The sequence below is a fragment of the Vidua chalybeata genome, chromosome 4 (assembly GCF_026979565.1).
Source record: "Vidua chalybeata isolate OUT-0048 chromosome 4, bVidCha1 merged haplotype, whole genome shotgun sequence".
In the NCBI taxonomy this organism is placed as follows: Eukaryota; Metazoa; Chordata; class Aves; order Passeriformes; family Viduidae; genus Vidua; species Vidua chalybeata.
Genome location: NC_071533.1, coordinates 30,047,340 through 30,070,905, shown reverse-complemented (window position 1 = coordinate 30,070,905; position 23,566 = coordinate 30,047,340). Strand labels below are relative to the sequence as shown.

Sequence of the window (23,566 nt, the reverse complement as noted above, 5' to 3'; positions counted from 1 at the left end):
TGTCTTGGACACCCAGATTAAGATGTGATGACTTCAAGAGAAATTATCTGATTGCCTTAAAATGGGGTATCACAGTTTAGATACCTAGATATTTGTCCCCATGAACCCCAAACAAAAAATTGTGGTCAGTATTTAGACTCATCTGCTGTCCAAATGAGGCTCTTTTGCAGGGCTTTTTGGTCTCCCATGAGTAACTGGATAATGCAGGGCTGTAGGCTAAAGGAGTAAATCTAGGAGCAGTGTGAGTTTTACTAGCAACAGATTTAAGTGGTATTTTTACAGTTGTCATCAAAATACTTACTTTTAGAAAATGAAGCAACCAGGCAGCCTGATCAGTCAAAAGCTATCTATAGGCAGGTTATTTATAGGTGTAAAATTGGCAGCACACAACGGAACGGAGCAGGTACTGCACAGGAAATAACAGCAGAACCTAATGGCTCTCCACCTTACCAGCCTGAAACCATCCAGGTACTGCAGGACTGAACTGCATTTGGTGATTCAGGATGCTGACTTTCCAGTTTTTTTGCTCATCTGTAATCTGAACAGACACTCAGAGGAATCCCATTCCCATCCTCATTCACTTTCAGCCATTCTCTTCCCCTTCTGATTTCTGCCTAATGATTCTGCTTGAGACCCTGACTTACAAGGTCATTTCAGGCCTCTCCACACCCACTCAGACATACAGCCCCAGTCCATTATATCATTGCCCTATCAAGAAATCACTTCTCCCTGTTGTGCTGGGAATTAAAAAGCCACAGTAAGAAAATTAAACTGAAATGCAACTAAAAAGACATAAACTTGCACAGATGCCCTTATACCATAAGGTGCTGTGATGAACCAGGCATCCAAAATGTTTCTGGGTTATGGAAAAAGGGTCCAAGCCATCAGACATGCTCACGCTTATTTTCCCTGGCCCACACGAGTAGAAGTATTTGAGGAAATACACACGTTTTCTTAAACAAAACCATGACTGACAGCAGAACGAGGTTCTATAAATGCTCACAAATGGGGAAGGTTAATGTAAGACCTAAAATAAAGCATGCCAATGGTGTGCAAACTGATTCTAGCTTGGGGAGCACTACCCAGCTAAATGTGGGCTGGTAAATTTGAGCAGCGCTATGGAGCCTGCAGAGGAAGAGCCACTGGTTGGTGAAGAGGCCAAACCACAGGCAGACTGGGGAAGGCTGCTGCTCTCCACCTGGAAGTGTGTGGGTTATGCATGTCCTAGTTCTCAGCCCCCAGCACTGCCCTAACAGCACATATGCACAGCCACACATCCACACACACAGGGCCATGCCCCTGGCTTGTTTCTGACACAGAAGATGTGCAGCAGATAAGAGTTAGGTGAGGAGGCAGCTGATGTCCTGAGGCCATTGTTCAGTGAGCTCTTTTCTGATTGAATTCCTGAAACTGAGGCACCCCACCTTCACTCCCAGCCTTCCCTGGGCAGTTGGTATCAATACAGGCAAGGCAACATACAAATAGGACAATAGGACAAGACACCCTCCCACGAGGAAACTGTGCAGAAATGGCACAGTCTGACCCAATTTGTCTCTTTTTCATTTGCTGCTTTCCTCTGTCCTGTTTCCCAGAGGACATTGGTCTCATCAACATGTCACATCTCTCCAGGAGAACCTTCCTTTGCCCGCCATGCATCTCTGCCAGATGCCTGTGATTGGACCTCCCTGCTCTACTTTTGCTGGCAGCCAGAAATCCCTCCGAACCCCACACTCCTGCTCAGCAGCCCTGAACACCCTGAATCCCCCTTGCAGAGGAGGATTGGTGGCAGAGATTAGGTTGCCTCTTCCCAGGGCTCCCTGTTTGCTTCTTGCTCTGGCATTGCAGCTCCACTGTCTTTCCCTGCATGTCCAGCCTTCACCTACCTGAAAACTCACCTCTGTGCCAAAAAGATTCCCAGAGATGCCACCTGCAGCTCCAGTGCCTGCATGCCAGTTAACCTATGCTGTGTTTTGTCTCTCTCTTGATGATCATTCTTTGCCCAGCTTCCCCTCAGGCTGCTGTTCCGTTTCCACTTCACCACTCAACCTTGACAATATAAGCAGGGGAATTCCCAGCTGGGTGATCTGATTGCATAAGAGCAGTTACACTATCAGGCCCTTTAAATGTGCCAACACACGAAAGTCTGGATCTATGGTAGAGTGTACTGTGTGAAAACTAAGGCTTCTCCCACGTCTCTCTTTGACCCTCTCTTTGTTATGACTGGCAAGATTTTCCTTCTTACCTCTAGGCACACATTTCTCCTAATTTGTTTTATCAGCGCTCAGCGTTTGCTCTTGGATGATTCACTCATCACCTACCTGGAGTTCAGCCTTGATTAAACCAACAGCTATATTTCTCCAAGAGAGTTAACAGAAAAATTGCTTTCTAGCAGACTTCATAGCCCTGGGAGAGAACACTGTAATAGGAAAACAGAACTGAAAGTGGTGTTTGCAGGCTCCACCTACAGAAATTATCTTGTGTAGACACATGTACACATACACACACAGGAGTGTGAATAGATACACATTTATAAAAGCACATACAAACACATACCTGAAGATGTATAAGTATAGCAACAGAAAATATACACAAATTTTGCTGTTTTTCAAATATTTAGTCAGCCCATACACCAAGGCTTTAGTATTTCACCACAAAATAACTGCATGGCTAAAATTTGATCAAGATCTAGACTTTCACGTACTTAAACTCCAATAAAACAAGCAAGAGGGAACATGAAAAGGTTGAGTTAGAGAAACCATACCTAACTTAATCCCTTCAGAGACAATTTCAGGTCTCTGAATAATAAGAAACTGTAAAATACAAGAAATCCAAGCACTCAGTGTGGGACTGACTACCTTAATGTACACATCTGTATGTACCTTCTTGTCTAGACTCCCTTTGTAATCAGTGGAGAGCAATATAGTAATTCTAGGAGATACCTCACACTGAAGTACAGAGATGAACTGCCTCTTATCCCTGTGATTTTCTTCACCAACTACAAAGGAAGGTAAGTAGAGCAGTCAGACTTGCATGGCCCAGTGAATACGTAAATATGCTCTCAGAAGTAGAAGAGCAAAACTTAAAACTGAGCCAGTCTGCAACACCATCTAGCCCACACATTAGAAATACAGTCTCACATTCAAAAATAGAAGGCTTCAGCTATTTCTGCGGGTAGGTAGAAAGGAAAGTGGTGGTGATCATGAAGACAAAAACAAGCGTTTTCAGGAAGAAATGGACACGGGGAAATATTGATTGAAGCCCATGGCTTTTAATTTCATTTGAAAATTACAATGGCATTGTTAGAAACCTGTTGGGGATAGTGGTAACAGGAGTAAAAAGTAGAGAAATACCCTGCACTCAGCAAAATGTATTTAGAAAAGTATATCAAGTCCAACATGGTTTCCTAATATCACAGTTATTGGCAGGGACTTTTAAAGACAAGAGCATCAAATCACAGGAAAGCCTAAAACAGGCCTTTTCCAGTTGGTAAAATGATAGCTATCTCAATATAAAACAAAGGCAGTTGCAGTTACAAAGAAAAATAAGAAAGAACAATATAAAACAAAGGCAATTGCAGTTACAAAGAAAAATAAGAAAGTAAAGATTCTTAACAGTAAGACACAGTTGATATACAGCCTTTTGTGGAAATATGTTGAAATGGGGGCTGCTGACTTCTATGACTTTAAGGCACCTTTCAGGTTTTCCCAAAACACCTGCTGCTGCTGTTCACCAGCAGGCCACTCCAGGTAGGTCTTTGTGTTCATGATCTTCCGCAGCTTGCAGAACCTCTTGGGAATCGCTTTGCTCTGGATGGGCTCCAGGAGGACGAGAATCGCCGCATCGTTGTTCTCATCAAAGAGGCGGAAATGCGAGAAGTCCAGCTCGTATTTGCACCACTCGCTCTGCACAAAGTGCTCGGACAGCACAAAGAGCGTTTTGCGGCTCTTCTCAATGGAATCAATGATGTTGTCCACAATCCACTTCCCCGGCACAAAGTCCCGCTTGTGCAGGCAGAGCCGGAAGGGAGGGCAGGCCTGCTCCAGCTCCCGCACCATGGTGTTCTCCACCCAGTCGGAGTCGTTCTCGCTGTAGGAGACAAAAGCGTCGTAGCAGATGTCCTTTGGCGGGGCGCGCTTGGGCTTCCGCTTGGCCTGCAGCCATGCCCACGTCATCCGCAGGTACCAGACCATGTGGTACTTGTAGCCGACGGCCACCAGCAGCAGGATGACCAGGAACACCAGGACGCAGATCAACGACACCACCAGGGACCTGTGGCACTCCATCAGGGAGAGGTGCACAGCGCCAACCTGCGCCCCTCTCACCGCCAGTGGAGAGTCACACACGTACTTGTCCGGCCACCCCGCCAGCACTTGGGATATCCCAGCTTCGTGGTGGATGAAGGAGAGGAACTCACAAGAGCAGATGAAGTTGTTGTCACTGGCATCCAGCAGCTTCATTCTCCTGAAGGACTCAAACTCCTCCTTGGAGAAACTGTTCAGCTTGTTTCTTCTGACGGACAAGGACACTAAGTTTGGAATGGGTGCGGCACCCGGCAGGGTCTTCAGCTGGTTTCTTGTGAGGTACAGCTCTTTCAGAAGTGGGAGCTGCAGTCCAAACTCCTTCAGGTTGTTTCCACTAACATCCAAAACTTCTAGTGTTCGAGGAATGCAGGTCGTTACTTTAGGAATTTGAGTGCTGGACAGGTTTAAATATTTCAGGAATTTTGGCCAGTCACATGCATCTGGAATCTCACCAAAATTATTTTGGCTAATGTCAAGATTATTCAATTTGGGTAGACGAGATATATATTTTGCAGTCTGTTCCAGAGATTTTAGAGAGTTCTGACTTAAATTCAAAGTTTGCAATGAAGGCCAGGAATGTTCACAGATTGTCTCATCTAAACGCTTATTTACAAGCAAATTATCATGAAAGTCCAGATACAGAAGTGATGAAAAATGTCTTGCAAGTTTGCATGGTACCATGAAAACATTAGAGCTTGCGATAGTGAGTCTTTTTAGTTTGTTTATTTGTGACTCCATACCTTCCAGGTCAAAAAACAAATGAAAATTCTGAATCATTATCTTTACTACTGTTACTGTTTCAACAAAACTTTGTCCACTGCTTGCAATTTCTTTAGTGTTCCATATTCCCTTCCCCTCAAGAACACAATTGATTGCCTCTAACTCTTTTAAAGAGGTGATTTCCTTCAGTGACACTATTGTTCGGCTAATAGTTTGATCTGTGAAGAAAGCTTCTTTAAACGTAAGTTTTTGTATCGTAAAAGGACGTGTAGAATTCTGCACCAAGCTTTTTCTTTCAACTGGTAATTTGATTTCTGTCACTTCCAGCCAAGTGACAGAGTGCAGAAGGTCCCTAACAATTTCTGAGAATATATTACTATTTCTTAGGTTTAGGATCATGTGATTTATCTGCTTAATTGATTTCAAACTTCCCTGCTCATACTGACTGAGATTGCTACCATCAATCCACAACTTGTGCAGAAGCTCAATACCCTCAAAGTTCCCTTGCCTTATCACAGAGAACTGTGGGTTGCCCAGGTGGAGAGAGCTCAGGTTCTTCAGGCTAGAAAAGGGAGAGCTCTGCCCCAGGTCTCTGTAGGAATTGCCTTGAAGATGAAGGTGCTGGAGTGAAAAAAGCTGCCCAAACCACACAGGGGACAAGTGAGCCAAGCTGTTATTCGATAAGTCCAAGAGCTCCAGTTTTTCCAGGGACCAAAACGAGTCCTCATCTATGGAGCTGATTTCGTTGGACTGCAGCAGCAGGGCTCTCAGGTTCACAGCCTGCTGCAGGTCCTGAGATTGGATGCGCTTTATCCTGTTGTGGGTCAGGTTTAACACTGTGATTTTGGCCATGACCCCAGGGGGAATGAAGACCAAGCCCATGAAGGAGCAGTTGCAAAGCTGACTGGCATCGCATGAAGGACAAGCCTGCTTCAGTGCTTGTTGCTTGGAGAGGCTTGCAGCTAAGATCACGTAGATGGCCAACACTCGCCAGATGTGTGTAGTTCTTGATTTGTGTTTTGCTTGGATGGACATTTTGCTGTAGGAAACAGAAAAAAGAGAAGGTAGGACAGCATCTGAAATATCTTGAAATCCTGCACCATTTTTTTAGTAATCCCAGATAATTTTTTTTGTATGTTATCCTGTGATGTCAGTCTTCCTCTCCTACTTGACATTCTCAGCCCTGCAACCATGGTGCATTGCTCATCCCTGGAGTACAGCCATATCACTTGTCAAGAGCCATAAAGGACCATTCTTAGTATCCTGTTTTTCTATAGGCACATTGGCTATGGCTCTCACCTCTTTAATCTCTCACATTATGCTTCCTCTCAGCAAAGAAGCTACAGCTGGATGTTTCAGCTCTAAATAGGAGAAGATGGTTAGATCATCAGTGATCTGGATGAGGGGATCAACTGCACACTCACTTTGCAGACAACACCAAGTTGGGTGGGAGTGTTGATCTGCTGTAGGGTAAGGAGGCTCTGCAGAGGGATCTGGATTGGATGGATCCATGGCCTGAATCCTATTGTATGAGACTCAACAGAATGAAGTACCATGTGCTGCACTTGGGTCATAACAACCCCACATAGCACTAAATGCTGGGGTCAGAGTGGCTGGAAAGCTTCCCAGCAGAAAAGGATCTGGAGGCACTGGTCAACAGGCAGCTGAATATGATCCAGTACATGTCCAGGTGGCCAAGAAGGCCAATGGCATCCTGGCCTGTACCAGGAATAGTGTGACTAACAGGACCAGGGCAGTGATTGTCCCCATGTACTTGGCACTGGTGAAGTCACACCTCAAATCCTGTGTTCAGTTTTGGGCCTCTCACTTCAAGAAGGACATTGAGGTACTGGAGTGTGTGCAGAGCAGGGCAATGGAGCTGGGGAAGAGTCTAGAATGTAAGTCTTAAGAGAACCAGCTGTGGGAGCTATAGTTGTTTAGCCTGGAGAAAAAGGGAGGCTCAGAGGGGACTTTATCACTCTCTACAACTGCTTGAAATGAGTCTGTAGTCAGTGGGGGAGTGTAGTGAGTGGGGGTCAGTCTCTCCTCCCAGGTAACAAGTGATAGAGAGGAAATGGCTTCAAGTTGCACCAAGGGAAGTTTGGACTATATATTAGGAAAAAAAAAAAAATCACAGAAAGGGCAGTCAAGCACTGGCACAGACTGCCCAGGGAAGTGGTGGAGTCACCATCCCTGGAGGTATTTAAAAGACATGCAGATATGGTGCTTAGGGACATAGTTTAGTGGTAGGCTTGGCAATATTTGGTTAATGGTTTGACTCAATAGTCTTAAGGGTGTTTTTAAACCAAAGTGATTCTGTGATTCTCTGATTACAAACACTCACAGCCCGTGCAGTGTCAGCCTGCCCATTCTGTATGGCTACATGGCAGGCAGAAGCCCAAACAGAGCCTGCTCTCCCTCTCAGCCCTTCCAGTGGGCTGAGGTTTGCAACATTACAAACTTTCCTGGAAGAGATCTGGGGGTCCCCTTCATGGAGTCTCACCAGCCTCAGGGCTTCTAAAAGCAGAGTTCTTGCCACACCCTTTTGCACACTGTGTAAGCAATTCACATTCTTTACTGGAAAGGCAGAACAACCTGATATGAAATGAAGGCTATCAGACCTCTGTAAAGCAACACCAGTAATAGATGGGATATGGATGTTACTGCCACCCTATAAACAGTGGATGTAATTAGAACAATACTGATTTTAATGTAAAGAAGGGCTGTGTTTCCTGCCACAGGTGCCAAAGAACATTTCACCGAGTTTGAACTGCAAACAGTTCCAGTAGTGCAGATGAACACTACCCGTAAACCCTGAATAAGCAGAGGTTAAGTACTGTCCTAGGGTGACGGTATGGTGTTTGTATCCCAAATCATGTGTTCTGTTTATGCCTGATATTATGTTCTGTGCCTTCAGGACTGACTCTGAAAGTGAAGGATTGTTTTGTCTTGTTATCAGCCAGCTCACCTCCCCCCATGGTCTGTGTCTAGGAGGCTTGGCTGGCTTGGGCTTGCTTGCTTGCTTTTGCTTTTGCTTATTAGTTAGTTTAGCTAGGCAGTCCAATTTTTACCCTGGACTGTTTCTTTTTTTCCTTCCCTTTCCTTTTCCTGAATATCATCTGAACCTGCTCTGGACCTGGACCTGGGAAACATTAAGAAACACCGAGAGTCTGCATTTTGTGACCTGCAGCAGCCATCCCCAGTGCCGGAGACTGATAGCTGGGCGACCACTCCCAGGAGAGACTTTCTGAATTTGTCATCTCTTCAGAACGGTGAAAGGGTTTTGTCATCTGGTGTTTTTTTTTTTTTTTTTTTTTTTTTTTTTGTATTGGGGAGTGTTTTTACTTGTTAAATAAACAGGTTTTTTTCCATTTCTCTCTGAGGAAATCTTTCCCGAACCAGGTGAGGGAGGGGCCGTGGGGAGTTTGCTTTCTGGGGGCTCCTTCCGGAGGTCTTCTCTCAAATTTTGCCCTAAACTAGGACAAGTACTTACCTTGTGTACTGCATGCTGTGTTTCAATCTCCTCGTGTGCTGGTCAAGGCATCTGAATGGTCACCTTATACCTGCAAACACAACGAAAGCTGGAAATTTTTGGCAGGTCTGATGAGGTGACAGTCCCGAAGTGAGAAAATCTTTCAGCCTCAAAATAATCGTTCTCTCCAAACAAAACTTCATGTTCCCAGTTTCCCACTGTCCTTTAACTACGCAGTCAGTGAATCATATGAGTTTGCATCTCTTCTCTCTAGTGGTGGCTCCCCTGAGGAAACCATGGCTTCTGAAGAGTCCAGGGTTGTCCAGCACGTATGGCTCACCCTTCAAACTCACATTTCAACAAATTCTACCATTGCTGCTGAGTGGGGACGCAAAAAATGAGAACAGATTGTAGTTGAATGCTCTTCTTTGGAAGATAAAATTTAGTGTCAGTCTCTTCTTTTTGTCAGTCAACTCCCATTGCTGGAAAGGCTGATGCAACCATTTTGTGCAAGCCATTCTTTCACAATCACTTCCTCCACTATTAAGTGAAGTAATAGTTCCCAGGCAGAACTGCATTCACCTCCCTGTATCTCTACTTTCGATACTTTTTGTCTGGTAGGCACTGGGAGTTGTTCACTGTGCTGAGAAAACAGAACATCTCAGCACAACCAAGTTATGTAAGTTCTGTAAAATATTATCTATATATAGTGATGCATGTATTATATTAAGTGTTGGAGTCAAAATGTTTAGTCAAAGGACAGTACTATAGAAACACTCAGCATCCTTTAATTGCCTAGGACATTACAGTCATATGTTGTCAACAGAAAATGAATAAGAACAGGAATGATATTCTGTCTGAAGCACAAGACACGGTCTGAAGCAAAGTAGCTCTCTATAAACATCAAAGGCAATTTTGAGAGAGGAGGTTTGATGGCATTCATTTTAACCTGACTGAAGCAATACATGGTTGGTCAAATAGCCAAGTATGCTGTTTGCATAAAGGGGTAGGGAGTCGTCCTAGCAGCTCTGAAAAGGAAGTCCATTAAATTAAACACTAACATTCCTATTGCATTTACCATTTTTTTTTCTGTGTTCAAAAATTGTCACCTTTTGCTGACCTCTTGCACCAAGAGGTACCTGCCTGAGAGCAGACAGATGGACGGATTCCTGCCACTTGTTAGAGGGCCCACAGCAGCAGTGTGATCAAGGGTGGCAAAGCCCACAGAGTGCCCAAATGCACCTCATAGCAACCTTCAGTTCCACTGCACTGACATTAGCGTTGCACATTAGGTTAAGATAAAAGAAATTGGAAGACTGAGATACCCTTGTATTTTCTGTCTATTACAGAGGATAGATGATAAGCATAACATTGTAAAATAGAGGCAAACCAGCTGTGGGGCAGAGAGGAGAAGGAAAATAGTCTTTTAGTGGAAGGATGTCATCAACTTCCCCAAAGCTACCTCTTCCCTCTAGCAGCTGAAATGCTTCTTGTTCTTCAATAGGGAAGACTTCCATTTTCAAAATATTAACTGTGGGTTCAATGAGACTTGTTACTGTATATTTTTGTCTTCAAAATTGCACCTCTCTGATGCAGGAAAAAGAATTTAGTTAATTTGGGAAGAGTTTTGGAGAAGAAGACCATGTACATAAGTCAGTGTGAAATGGGCACACTCTTCTATCTGTTACAGCTTCATCACCACACATTTGTGGAGAATTGAGGTAGGCACCAGCTGATTTTTCAGAAGCCACTTTCTCCTAACATCCAGGCTCAGCCAGCTCTCATCACAGATGGATCTACACTGGGCCAGGTTTCTAGTTTCTCTCAGAAAGAGAGGACTGGTGTGACTGTGCCACAGCTCACATACCAAGCAGTCCATTTCAGCAAGCTGCTTAAAATGACAAGAATTGTGGGCAATTGTCGGGGTTTATCACATTATCCAGACTTAGGAAGGTTTGAGGATGTGCAAAAATGCTCTCCACAAGCTGCCCCACACACACGGACAAGGTACCAGCCACTTGCCTCCCAGAGCATTAGTTTTCAAATTGAGGTGCAGCATGGCTCAAAACAACTTATTTTGAAATCAAAGACTCTAAAGTAGGAGAAAGCTGCTGTCTTTTAAGATGAGCATACTCTTCAACTGCTTTTTCTCCAGAGTAACTGCATGTTTAGCATTGAACAACGATGCACCTTGTAGGTGCTTTCTCTCCTCTTCCAAATTTAAGCTACTATTAACCTTCCTCTTTAATACTGTTTAAAACAAGTCGCATGCCTTCACCTACACTACATTTTCCTAAGATAAGTACATGGTTCTGCAACAAAGCTGTGCTTTTGTAACTGCAGATGTTCCAAGCAGAGACACTGTACAAGCCTTTACCAGCAGCAGATGGCGATTAGATAGAGATGTGGTCATTATTTTTGAAGCTGCCTTCCTTTAAATGTTCCCGTTTATCCAACAGCAGCACAAGCAGAAGTGAGCATGATGCACTCTTTAAGCACTTCCCGTTCCCAGTCTCACACGAAAGGATCCTGCATTCCCCCACCCCCTTCCTCTCTTTCCTTCTCTATGTCAGTGTCCACATTGAGAGCTGCCTGTTGCTTTTCTGCTGAGAAAGGACAAGTGAGCAGTGCAGAAGGGACCTAACCCAGGTCCCAGATCCCTGCCTCAAAGAAAAAGCAGAAGCAGTAGAAAAGGGAGGGAGGAATGAAACTACTGACCAGCCTGTGATGCAAGCAGAAAGCACACTTTCCAAATCTTTGTAAACAGCACAAAACTGCTTCCTCATACTTACCACTGGTAACCAGGATGTGCCAGTATGTCAGCTTGGCTGCAGCAGTGTCAAGCAGGCTGAATCTGGCATGCTCTTACCCTAAGTGCCCCAGAAAAGGATGGCAAGGAAAAGCCAAAAGTCAAATCTGTCCTTGCAGTCTTTGGAGTAGGAGGTATAACACTCATGTAATTGAAAGCAGAATGGCTTGGCATCCTTTCATGGTCTTGGGAATAGATTCTTTGTGTGCACTGCTGGTGCCCGTGCTTTAATCTGTCTTGCAGAGCTTCAGGTATTCATCTTCAAGCTACAACAAAAAGGTACATGATAACAAAAAATAAACCATTTTAACTTTGTTGTGTTCTGTATCAGGCCTACCCTGCCAGCTGCTCAATCCCCTGGTTAGATCTTCAGACTGGAAGTTTAAATGCAAAGGACCCAATTACCTTTGTTTTTCTTCTGGGCAATCCTTACCCTGCAGTTGTGGCAGAGCACGATAATGATATAACTGGTTAGTCATTCAGCAGCTAGCCTACAGCACTGCCTCTGCCAAGGAAGCAGAGTTGTGGATTTATTTTTGTCATATCCTTCCTGAAAGCGTTCAGTCAGAAAAACACAACACTGATTTTCTACCTTAACTGAGGAGCATCTTGCAGGGAAGTTTGCACACTAAGACACCAAAGCTTATCTTAATGATATGGAAAGTTTCATTTTTCTAGAGCAGTTGTAACAGCATGACTCAACAAGAGAAAACATGTAATTTCTACAAAAATATTTCTGGTGAATTCTTGACTCGCAAGGAAACAACCTACATGCAAGGCAAAGCTGTACAACAGAGTTCCTTTCTTACTTTGCCCTTTAGGTACATTGAAAAAATTTGTTTCTTATAGGATATACAGTAAATACATATTTTCCAGTAATATACAGTGGAAAAAAAGGCAAGTTTTGACACCCTATTCTGAAGACCACTGTGACAAACATACAAAATCCTGTTTTCACCACACAGATTTGTTTCTCCAAGCCGAGAACTCTGAGGCAACTCACATGGTACTGGAAGCTCAGCATTCAGCCCAAATCTACTTGGGCAGGTAGACTCCCAGCTTGCTGCTGCTGGGGATCCATCCCCTAAAAACAGACATAATCTGGAAATCATATTTTCTGCCATTTTCATAATGTTGATTGGTACAACATTATCAACATACAAAGCTTGTTCTTAAGTTTTTTTAGAGATCTTCAGGAAATACTTCTGTGTAGCTTACTCAAGTACCACTCACCCAGTGTTTAGAACTAACTTCTTCTTTGCTCTACATCCATCTATCTATCTATCTATCTATCTATCTATCTATCTATCTATCTATCTCACTCTTTTGTGTTTTCAGTTTGCTTTGCTGTATCCTAGGCTGTTTGGCCTAAAGGTCATCTAATATGGGCTGCCCAGAATGGTGTTTGGACACCTAACCCCTTATTTCCAGTTTTTTAAAAAAGAGGTGCCATTCCTGTTTCCAAAGATTTTGCAGGATTTTGGACAGAGCCGCAAACACTTATGGCTACGGGCTCCCAGCACAAGCTGCAATACCAGGGGGGCAGGGTTGGGAAAAGAGAGGAATGGGATCTCTTATGCTCACTGTTTGGACAGCTTCTGCTTCATTTCATCTCACCAGGAGAGAAAGTACCCTGTCACAGCCCACCGGGTGCAAGTCATCACTGGCAGCCTGTTCTGAGGAAGTTAGGGTTTAACATCCTGGCACCGGAATTTCCCATAAGGAGGAAAAAATCTTTGCTCAGCTCCAAGTAAAAGCTCCTTCAAGAGAGGCTGGGCAAAGGGACATGCATGTTGGTGCATTCCAGTGTGGGAAGGTCCAGCAAACCTAGTCTTGCCCCATTCAGAGGAATGCATGAACATATTTTGTGCTTACACCTAACTAGTGCTAATAGGCTGGGAAAAGTGGTTTTTTTTTTTTCCTGTTTTGATTTGGGATTTTTGTTTCTTGGGGTTTTTTTTAATGGAAGGGAAACATTCCTGGGAATGGGACCAAGTCATTGCAAAACCAGTTAGAGTTTGTTTCCTGTACGGAGGTGGAAAGCACTTTGCTCACTTTGCTGGGATGCAGAGATACATATTTAAGTGCTTGTTATACAATAGAAAAAAAATTGTGTTTAACAGTTGGGCAAGAATCTGAGCAGGAAATGAAGCAGATCATTATCATCTACCATAAAAATATAAAGATTTTTGTATTTGTTCCAAAAAAGATAATGCCAGGATGTATTTTGCACAGGTAGTTCAAGCTTTCCATTCAGCTGCTGACTCCCCCTGTATCTGATGCCATGGAATATTTTAGACATGACAGCGGATTTCAGAAAGAGAAAACTAGGCAGTTCCAAATCTTTTTTTCTCAGCTATTCAAGACTTCAGAAGTTCTTTCTTCAGTGTATCTACTTTTCTGGATTTATAGCCTATCAGTATGCCACATTTCTTAAAAATAGGAAAATATCTAAGGTACTACTTCCTAGGGTTTTTTCACTCACTGGAAAAACAACATGTTTTGTGAGTCTCTTGCAGGGATTGTTTCTATTGCCTTCTTTTGCAATTGTATAATTTTTAAACAAACTTTTTAGAAGCTTGACTTCAACTGAGTTGTAAACATGCATGAAAACATAGTTTTTACTGAAAATGAAAAGCCTGATCATAAAAAGATGTCAGTAAGTATTTTAAATGTGTGTGTGGTTTCTGATAGGGCCACCAAATCATCTTCAAATAGTAAGTTATTTCCAATATTGGACCACTCTCTGACTTTCTGAATTTGAGTATGATTGAAAACAGACAGTCCAAGCTGACTTTCAAGCACACACTTAGCTATTTTAATCATTCCTTATAAATTATCTTCAGAATGCATTTCTTGCTCTTCTGTAAGTTTTCTTGACTGTAACAGTACCAGCTAAGTAATGACAGATTCAGAAAAGACCATGTCATTTGTGCCTGTGCTGCCAGATGCCTTTTTGTCTTTATCACAGTATCTACAGAAAGAAACACACCATATCAAAACCAAAGCATTTTCTACTGCTGTGAAATACCTATATTTACAAACTTTTAGCTGAATGCCTCTCTAACAACCCGAGTATGTTACATGGATGTGGCAGGAAGAGCATGGCAGTGCTGTGGCAATGCAAGAGAGGGTTGTAGCAATGCCAAAAAGACTTGTGTATATCTCAGTAAGTATGGAAAGCATGGTAACTCATGCTTTCAAGTAATTTTCTCTGCAATTAACAGCTTTCAGACAGAAGAGTTGTCAAAGAAGAGGAATCAGAGAAAATATAGGCAAAAAACCAGCAAACAACAACCAAATTCCATCTCCATAGCTGAAACTACATAGCTCCATAGCAAGATCTCCATAGCTCCAAACTACAGGACCAGAATAAATTGGTTGAGAGACAGCCGTAAGGTAATAGAATTTGTCTACCTTACATCTGCTTTACCATGGGAAAGAACATCAAATTAGATGCACTCTCCTACCTTGTATCAATTCCAGTTATAGTCCTTTGACGCTTAACTCACCCTGCAGTTTGCACCTGTGGGCACAAGAAGATCTTTGGATCTTATTATCCAATGTCTACCCAACAGACTGGCCACCTGGTTTGTTTTCAGCTTATAACTTACACTAGTGTCAGTATAAATATTCTTTTCTATTTATAGAAATTATGTTACATTTACACTTCTTTCATGTGCTATTTTTATGACATCATTTAAAATTAATTTCCTGAATGTTCCATGATTAATAGTGTCAACAAATTTTTCTAAAATACGTTCTTCGGAGTACTTTATTTCTCTGGGGTTCATTCCTTGAACTCTTTGTTCCCAGCTCACATCTGGGACTGAAAGGTCAGGCAGAACATACTGAGATGTACAACACTCTGTTAAGAGGCATCTTTCTTGGTGATCTCTCTGGTGCCTCCATGTTTGCCTCTAACAGTGTCCTCTCTGATATTTGCAGGGCCTTCCAGCTGAAAAGAATTTTTCAAGAGTCACTAACAAAAATGCAATGAGTAATGGGAGAAGGGATGGATAAAGTAAAGGTTGGCTGGACTCTTCTCCCCTACTGTTCAGTGGTCTAAACTTTTCTGTAAAAAAAGTACTTCTCATACTTCTCATGATGAAGCGCAGCCTGTGAATGAATTTGGCGTGTTCCCTGTTTCTGCAGGTGGAGAAATCCTGCCTCCCGGCTGGGCAGCCCTTTCCTTTTCAGGGGGAACTCAGCAAGGAGCTGGCAAGCTGGTTTGCTGGACAAGAAATCTGTGAGCTCATAAATTCTCACTGAGTAACAGGACAACATTGATACCAGAAACTCAGTCAGGGTGAGTCAGGTCTGCAACTGGATTAAGGGAGAAGGGAACGTTTCCATCCGTTTTGGCTCCTCATGTTGAAACCGTTTGCCATCTGTGAAGGAGCTGCTTTGTGCTCCCCTCTGCTTTTTACTCCTTGAAGGAAGGCCCCAGATAAATGCCCCATCCCCCAGGAATGCCACCAATCATAAAATAATCCCTCTCCAATTGCTCTCCCTAACTCTGCTGGCACAATGACGACTGCACACTCTGCCAGAGTTAACAAGCAGGCACATTAATCCCCCCTCTTGCTAGAGAGTCTTTCCAGACCTGCCTCAGCTTTCTGTCAGTTGCTGTGCATGGAGGCAGGTTTATTCCAGGATGATTCCTTGCAGGCATATTTGCAGGAGAATGCCAAGTGTGCACCTAATCTGAAACGACTGAAGCCCTTGGAGGCATGGGACCAGCTGTGCCGTGCGGCTGGCTCTTTCATTTGCAATTTTTCATTCGTGTGGTTTACTTTGGCTGCTCGTCTTTGGTAAACATTGTACAACACTGAAACCAGGAAATACCCAAAATAAATAAAGAAATCGACGATGATTAATAGACCTTGCTTTGTCTTTCTAAGGATCTGCCTTACTCAGGCCAAATTCTTGCCATCCAAAGAAGAGTAAAACCTCCTTGGGAACCTACCAGGAGTGAAGGACACCTCTAGCAGGGAAGGAAGGAAAGGATGGGGAAGCTGCTGGTGTCGTGCAATCACACTTGTACTGGCTCAGCAAGCCTTTGGAAATCACAGGCAGAACAAGAGCCTCACCCAGTTGCCCTGGAGGCATGGGGAAATGGGAAACTCATCATGGTGCCTCAGAGCTGGTTTGTCCTAAAAAGCCTTGCACTTCCCACTCCAAAGTTCAGCCAGGGGTTTTCCTTCTACTCCAACCTTTGCTTTTTCCTATGACTTCTGGTGTGCAAGAAAACAACTTTGTAGATAAAGCCACACCTTTACCAGTGCAGGTACTCTGCAATTAGATGAACCCTTAATGTAATTTAAAGGGAAAATCAGATAGTGAACCTACTGAGGCACTGCAGGGCTGCCTGTCCGGGAGTGGGGCATGCTTGCTCCCTCTCTTCCAGGGTGGGAAGTCAGAAGGGCAACAAGATCATCTAACTCCCAGCCCCCACCAGCAGGGAAGCAGCTGAGAGCTGGGTCCCTACAATTGCATACATCCAATCTACCCTATACATTTGCAGGCAGCAGGACAAGACTGCTCCTGCACACAGAGGGACTGGCTTTGCCTGGCTCTGGGAAGCTGTAACCTTTTCAAGAGGCCTGTGGCAGGAGGAAATCACCAAGACAAGCTGTCACCACTGCTCCTTTTCCTGCAATAAGCAGGACAATAAGGAAATTCAGGGAAGATATACCATGATTTCTCCAGTTTCAGAACAGAGAGAGGGAATTTTTTTATGGGTTCCCTAAACCTCTGTAAATGCAGCTACAGCTGAGACACAGAACACAAGGAGGTTGTTCTTCTGGACAAGCTTTCTGAAGGACCCAGGTGATTAGGAACTGGATTAAGCCTTGCTGAAAATGTGGGCGAAGAAGATACGAGTGAGCGCTTAACCACAGGATACTGTCAGAGATGGATGACACTGTCTCAGCTGTGCTGAGACATCTTGAGCATACTCAGAAGCAGACATAGAAATCCAACAGGAATTATGGTATCCAAATTCCAGGGTGTCCAGATACCACTGTCAGTTGAATATGGGACATCCAAGATCTAAATGCTAAATGCTTGTGCTCTAAAGAGGCAGCAGGATCTCAAATTTTGACCAAGTCTCTCTCTTGCTTGTCACTATGGTAGGACTGTTTTCTAATTCTTAAAGTTCTACACAAATGTCACTAACTGTGACTTGCTGATCTCTGCTATAACCTACACCTACCTACCAAAAGAGTGCTGACATTTTTTCCTTCTTTTTGTGTTTCAGGAGATACATAAAGTCTAATGGGTAAGATGAAATTCAAAGAAAAAAATCCCTGCTACAGGCTTTTTGCATATTTTTTGAGGTGACATTGACATTCAGCTTCATACATAGAGCTTCTAGAAACTCAATTCCAGGGTGTTTTGATGGGGAATGCAGGGGATGGGTACTATTACCAGATCCAGAGATTTCTCCAGTGTGCTTATATTTCAATCTCCACTGCCAAAAATACACTTTTCAATCAAGCTAAGTAAAAGGTTATAGTTTTAAAAAACAACCATTCACATAACACACAAACCAGGGATATAAAAGAGAAGCCCATGTCCTGGGAAAACAGTAAGGTAAAAGGGGCCAAGAGTCCTGGCACACACAGCAGCATTCCCCTCCCCTGGCACAGGGTTTGGCTCTCAGAGCAGAGCAGCAAGGCACCAGAGAGAGACAGACTGTAAAGCAGTGTGCAGTGTTTGCAGAAAGCAGAAGCAGCTGTTGTGCAGACAAACTAATCAAAGGCAGCAAAAGGGCAAGCATTAGCTCAAGTGTAACTCCACACAGTGTGGACTCCAAAAGGTTTATTCCAGCTTGTGACAAATGGCCTCCTCTGCCATCAGAATAAATTGTACAAATGGAAAACAGTTTTCAGAATAAACTGTACAGCTGAGGCTAGTTTTTGGAGTTTGCAGCAGCTGGCACACAGCATTTCCACCTGCTGCTAGGCAGTGCTGCAATTCCCATGGATTCAGTCATCTTACTCATCCTACACACAACCTGTCTGAGAGACTGTGCTGCAGCGCAGAGCCTGCTTATGCAAATCTATGTTGGGCATGCTATGGTCTGTCTTCTGCCTGTATTTTTCTAGGAATTAATACAGATACTCTTGAGTAAGCAGACTGATCTAAACAGCAGTAGATGCTGGCATACTTAGACACTTAAGGAGATCTGGGAGGCTCCAGAGGCTTCCTACTCCTTCCTCTCAGGAAATGCTTCCTTACCCAGGTTCTCTCTTGGATCCCAGGCTTGCAGACTTCTCTTAATACCTGCAGCATGTTTGAGGCAACACTGGGTCCACAGTAGTAGTAATAAAAATAATAATAAAAAAACCCCAACCAGAGCAGTCATTAGGCATTATTCCCTGCAGGAGTACAGAGGGGAATTTGAAATTGGCAAGTTCAGTCCCATTACTGTAAGGATACATTCGATCTGTCATCTATTGGAACACATGGCTGTGTATGCCTGGCAAGTGCCTTAAAGTTGTTATTTTGATCTTTGCTAAGATAAAACTATAATATTTTGTAGGCATTTGAGAATGTTAGTTACTGGACTAGTTAAAAACCACTTCACCACTTGGAATTGATGCCATCTGTTTCCTATTTTTATTCATAGAAATCAATACTTAGTTTTTTGAGGACTTCTCTAGCAAACTTTCTATATGAAATATGAGTGATGCTCTGGCCAAGACAGCTGAACTTCTGCTTAACAGGTTCACTGTTCAATTGATATAGGACTACTCAGACAAGAGGAAGCAAGGAGAAGGACAGAACAAAGGCCATGTCCTTAAACTCATCCCTCAAATTAGCTCTTCAGAAAGAATAATACTGTCTTGGTTAGATTTCAGGTTTCTCTATTAAAGGAAATGGCACATGAGGTTCTTGCAACCAAAATCAAACCTGCAGCTTACTAAGCATCAGTCGTGTCAGCCATTCTGGAAGATTCACCCAGGCTAACATTTTACTAAGGAAACTAACAAATAAAAAAAAAAAAAAAAAGCACCAAAACATATTCACTTAAGGATTGTGAAGCATTTGTATAAGCCATTATTTGGTCCTCAACTAATTGTAATTTATCAGTACTTAAACAAAATTGTTATTAAAAACCTTTCAAGTAAATAGAAACATTACTTTCTTAAAACAAATCCAAACAAACCCTCCACCAAACATACGCAGGTCATCTATAAAAGCCACAAAGATATCTCTCCTTAATGCTATTGTGAATTGTGGGCAATCACAAGTTGCACATTGCTGTAGGATATCAAACTGGGTCATGAAGTTTCAGCTACTACAAGAGAAACTCATGATCTTGCCTGTGAACCTCATTCAGAAGGCAGAAGTACTTTCAGACAGGAAAAGTTAGTCTCACTGTGAGCTTAGCAGTCTGTCCACCCCTGGGCATTTCCATCAGGTCTTTGTGTCCCGGGTTTCTGCTTACCATCAGCAGCATCCCACCCTGCAAGCCACAGATGGCTCACGCCAGGCCATGCCAAGCTGTGATGTTCCAGACTGCAATCAAAAGCAAAAGCAAATCCTGCAAGCTGGGAGAGGGAGACCAGCTGCACTTGGTGTGATGTGTTGAGTGGTGAAAGTGATAGCAAAGTGTCAGGAGAAAATTGCTCAACTACATCTGTGCTCACCAGAGGGCCGGTGTGGGAAAATTAGACAGCTGAACCTTGATTAAGCAAAAGATACCTATGGTCTGATTTCTAGCAGCCCTGGAAAGTGCAGTGTATGCCAAGGACATACAGATGGGGAAAACTGAAACTTGGTATGCTAAGTCATTTGGCAAATGCATGAACTGTACACAGTGCTAACAGGGAGAGCCTGAAATCAAGCACAGTGAACGCCCCATGTCCTTAGCCAACAGGAGGGACTGGAAGGTGCCTAATTGAAGGATAATAACCAAAGGAGGAAGACAGCCTGGGATTAAGCAGAGGCTTTTACCAGCAGAAGTAGGGCTGGCATCTCCTCTGGTTAACAGCTGCTTGCTTGTCTGCAGAGGGACTGATTGACCTGCAGGCAGCTCTGGAAAGAACTGATCAGTATGAAACTGCCACTGAGCTCCAGAAGCCATTCACACCACAGACCGTGGGTTGTGTGCCTGAGAAGTGTGGGGGAAGGCAAGGTGCAGCAAGGGCTTTCCATTCTGGTTTGGAAACAGGGCAGCAATGAGGTCATTTTCCATTCCCTCACAAGTGCCATGTGCCCTGTCCAGGACGTACCTGTGCCATTGTGAGATGGGCTGGAGCCAGAGTGAACTAGCGTGCCTGCAAGCAGCTGGAGGAACACTGCTGGTGTGCTGCCTTTCTCATATGAATGCAGCTGATAAGAGAGCAATAAGTTCCCCTGTCTCACAGGTCTGAGGAGAGTGGTGGGAATGGTACAGCATTTTCTGACATTTCTGCAAGCTTCCCTTATCATCTTCAACATCTGGATTGCACTGTTCAGCATTTCCTACACCTCACTGCAAATCACCTTTCAAGGTGTGTTCAGCAAATGAAGTGAAATATTTTTCTTACTAAATCAGAACCAGCCATGGCAGCAGATTCTTGTACGGCACTGTGCTCTGCTGCAGCACCGCAGCATTGCATGAAAAGGAGGTTATTTCCAATTTTGAAACAGCCCTGCACTGTTCTGGAATATTATTTCTAATACTGAAATAGCACCTGCTGTTGCCCAGCCTAGGGAAGGCAGCCCACCTTCCATGTTGTTGTCTCTGAGAGCTGGAGCAGGGTCCTGGCATAGGCTCCCTACACATCTGTGCTAACAAAGACATGTGAAAGCATTAGCTTCCCTTCACAAGTTGTACATCCAGTCAAAATTAAAACCAAATGGCTCCTAGCAAATGGAGCATTTTTCCAAGGTGGTTGGAGAAGAGTTCTAGCACAGCCTGTCAGCCCATGGGTACACCAGTCAAAACCCAGAGCATGGCAGGGACAGTCAATGGTATGATCTGTTGTCTTCTCAAAAGCCCTGCACAAGAGCTGAATTCACTGAAGAGGATGGGGCCTTTTTGGTCACTCGTGAGGCTGATGTCCTTCCAAGAGACGCGTACACTTGCGCACAGTTGCAAGCCAAGCCTGGCTGCTGGCAATTTAGCTGACAGTGACTAAATCACCAGTTCATGCTAGATGAGAAGCCAGTCCACAACAGCCAGAGAAGTTCATCTGGCACTAGTTTGTACACTGGGCAGGTCCTGCATTTCAAGCCAGCATGGTCCCTGTGCGTGCAGGTTGCTGGCAGCCTCCAAGCAATAAAATCAGCAGAGAGGTGCAGGGGGCCATGTGGAGTCACCCAGAGCTCCACCACCTCTAAACAAGGCTGCTAAAAACCCAAATAGGCCAGGGAGTAACACATATAGCCAGGGGAAAAATCCTTCAGAGTAACCCCCAGGGGTAGAAGAGGTTTGAGGGATTGTGTTGCTGTTGTTGCTGAAGAACTCACTAGGAAATGAAGCAGAGCAGAAAAAGCGAGCTGCACAGTGTGTGGCCCACTGTTACAAAGGAAGTGTTTTTGTCAAGCTGGCACAGACATATTTTGCAGGGAAACCCACCCGAGAGATGGAGGGAGGAACAGCAAGATTCAGTTTGCAGCAGGCCAGGAGTGCCTATGTCCACACATTAGTAATGAGCTGCAGAGTTGGGTGCAAGCCCCCAGGACCTCAGTTGCAAGACCACCTTGTAGGGCTGGGACAACAAATCCTCTCCCCTACTCTGTTCTGTCACTTGCTCACGTTGGGCAGAGCAGAGCCGACCCACTGTCTTCCACTCCTCCACACCTTCAGCTTGCAGAGACAGGAAGCATCACTGGGACTTGCCCAGCAAAACCTCTACCAATGCAGTACTAGGCAACTGCTCCAAGCAACACCAGGGACCTCCTTTTCCTGCTGGAACACCAACCTCTGCCAGAAAGGCAGGGTGAGTGTTGCACTGACATAGGGACAGAGTAGTGCCAGGCAGCACAGCAGTCCTGGGGAGACAGTGAGCCTTCACTCCACCCAAGCGTGTTGCAAAAGAGGACGTGATAAGCCCTGCCCTGAGCCTTTTTCTCCATAGAAGTGGTCAGAGAGACTGAACAACAGGACGGGGTAATCAAAGGCAGAAGCAAAACACACCCATGGTGACAGGGTAGTGCCACTGTGCACATTTTCCAGTAACAGCTGAAAGCAAAGCAAGTATGTGAAAAGGGCAAAAGCAGATGGAGGTGACTCAGTGACTAGGAAAAATAAACAATGGGTGTTTCACAAGAATGACAGGGAAGAAAACAAATACCATAAAGTAACACCCAACCTAACACTGTAAATATCAGCCAGGAGCTCACCTGGTAGGACGGCTCTGCAGGAACCTGTGGTGCTGCGAAGGTCACGACTTCCCAGGAGTCATCAAGGATTTTCCAGAGGCAGAAAGAAGTTGGGTGGTGGAGCTGCAGGCACTGCCAGCACTAGTGTAGGTGGTGGAAACCTCCCTTGCTTCCTGCTCTTCACTCTCTTCAGAAGATTTAAGTTAACAGCTCTCCAATGAGCTCACCTGCCCCCAGAGCTCGTAGGCTCATTCTGCCAGCATCCCGCGTCCTGTTTGCTGGTCATTGCTTCTTCGAGCAGCTGGAACAGTCCTGCATGCCCAGCTCCAGCTGCAGGAGCTGTAGCATAGATGTGCCAATTGCCACCGTGCTTGTGACATACTCAGATGAGCAAGCAATGCCGGTGCTCCCCGTCGGGGCCTGCCTTGGGGACAGCCCTGTCCCCGCAGCTGGTACTTGCAGCTCAGCCTAGCCCATCTGCTGCTCCCATGGAGTTCAATCCAGGCTCCCAGGCCGGACTGGTGGCAGCCAAGCTGCTGGGCTCTCCAAATCCCTTCCTGCAGGAGCAAGCTCAGCATTGTACCAGCCCCACCCAGCAACAAACAGGGCACTGCCCCTCTCCTCCAGGGAAGCTGATTTGGATGCTCCCTTTCTGGCAGCTCTGCTGGGGCAGGAAAACACCCTGCTAGAGATTCTGGCTTTGTCCAAGTGCCGCCTCTCAGTACCGACAAACCTCCAGGAAATATGCCAGAAATATTCTCTGGCTCCATAATGGAAATACTGGCCCAACCAGGCAGGCGTGGCCAATATAGCCTGTGAAAATCAAGGACAATGATAACGTGGTATCCCTAGTTCTCAATACCCATATAAGAAGCCATAAACCTGCTGGGAGCAGAAAGCAGGGGTGGCTGTCACTTCTTCCCAGTTCTTGGGAAAGCAGTG

The 23,566-nt window shown here is 44.5% G+C and overlaps 1 protein-coding gene across 2 annotated transcripts; it reads right to left on the bottom strand.

Moving 5' to 3' along the window:
• Positions 1-3,246: 3,246 nt before the first annotated feature.
• On the bottom strand, positions 3,247-22,825 carry LOC128787432 (toll-like receptor 2 type-1). Of its 2 annotated transcripts, none has more exons than XM_053941565.1 (4): positions 22,646-22,825; positions 11,286-11,568; positions 8,515-8,584; positions 3,247-6,060 (listed from the first exon to the last, which is right to left on the bottom strand). In XM_053941565.1, exons 3-4 carry the CDS (start codon positions 8,526-8,528, stop codon positions 3,675-3,677), a joined length of 2,400 nt encoding a protein of 799 aa, XP_053797540.1. In that variant the 5' UTR covers positions 8,529-8,584; positions 11,286-11,568; positions 22,646-22,825; the 3' UTR covers positions 3,247-3,674. The 2 variants fall into 2 exon arrangements, with proteins under 2 accessions (XP_053797540.1, XP_053797541.1); XM_053941566.1 differs by lacking the exon at positions 22,646-22,825 and adding an exon at positions 11,708-11,731.
• Between the last annotated feature and the right edge of the window lie 741 nt (positions 22,826-23,566).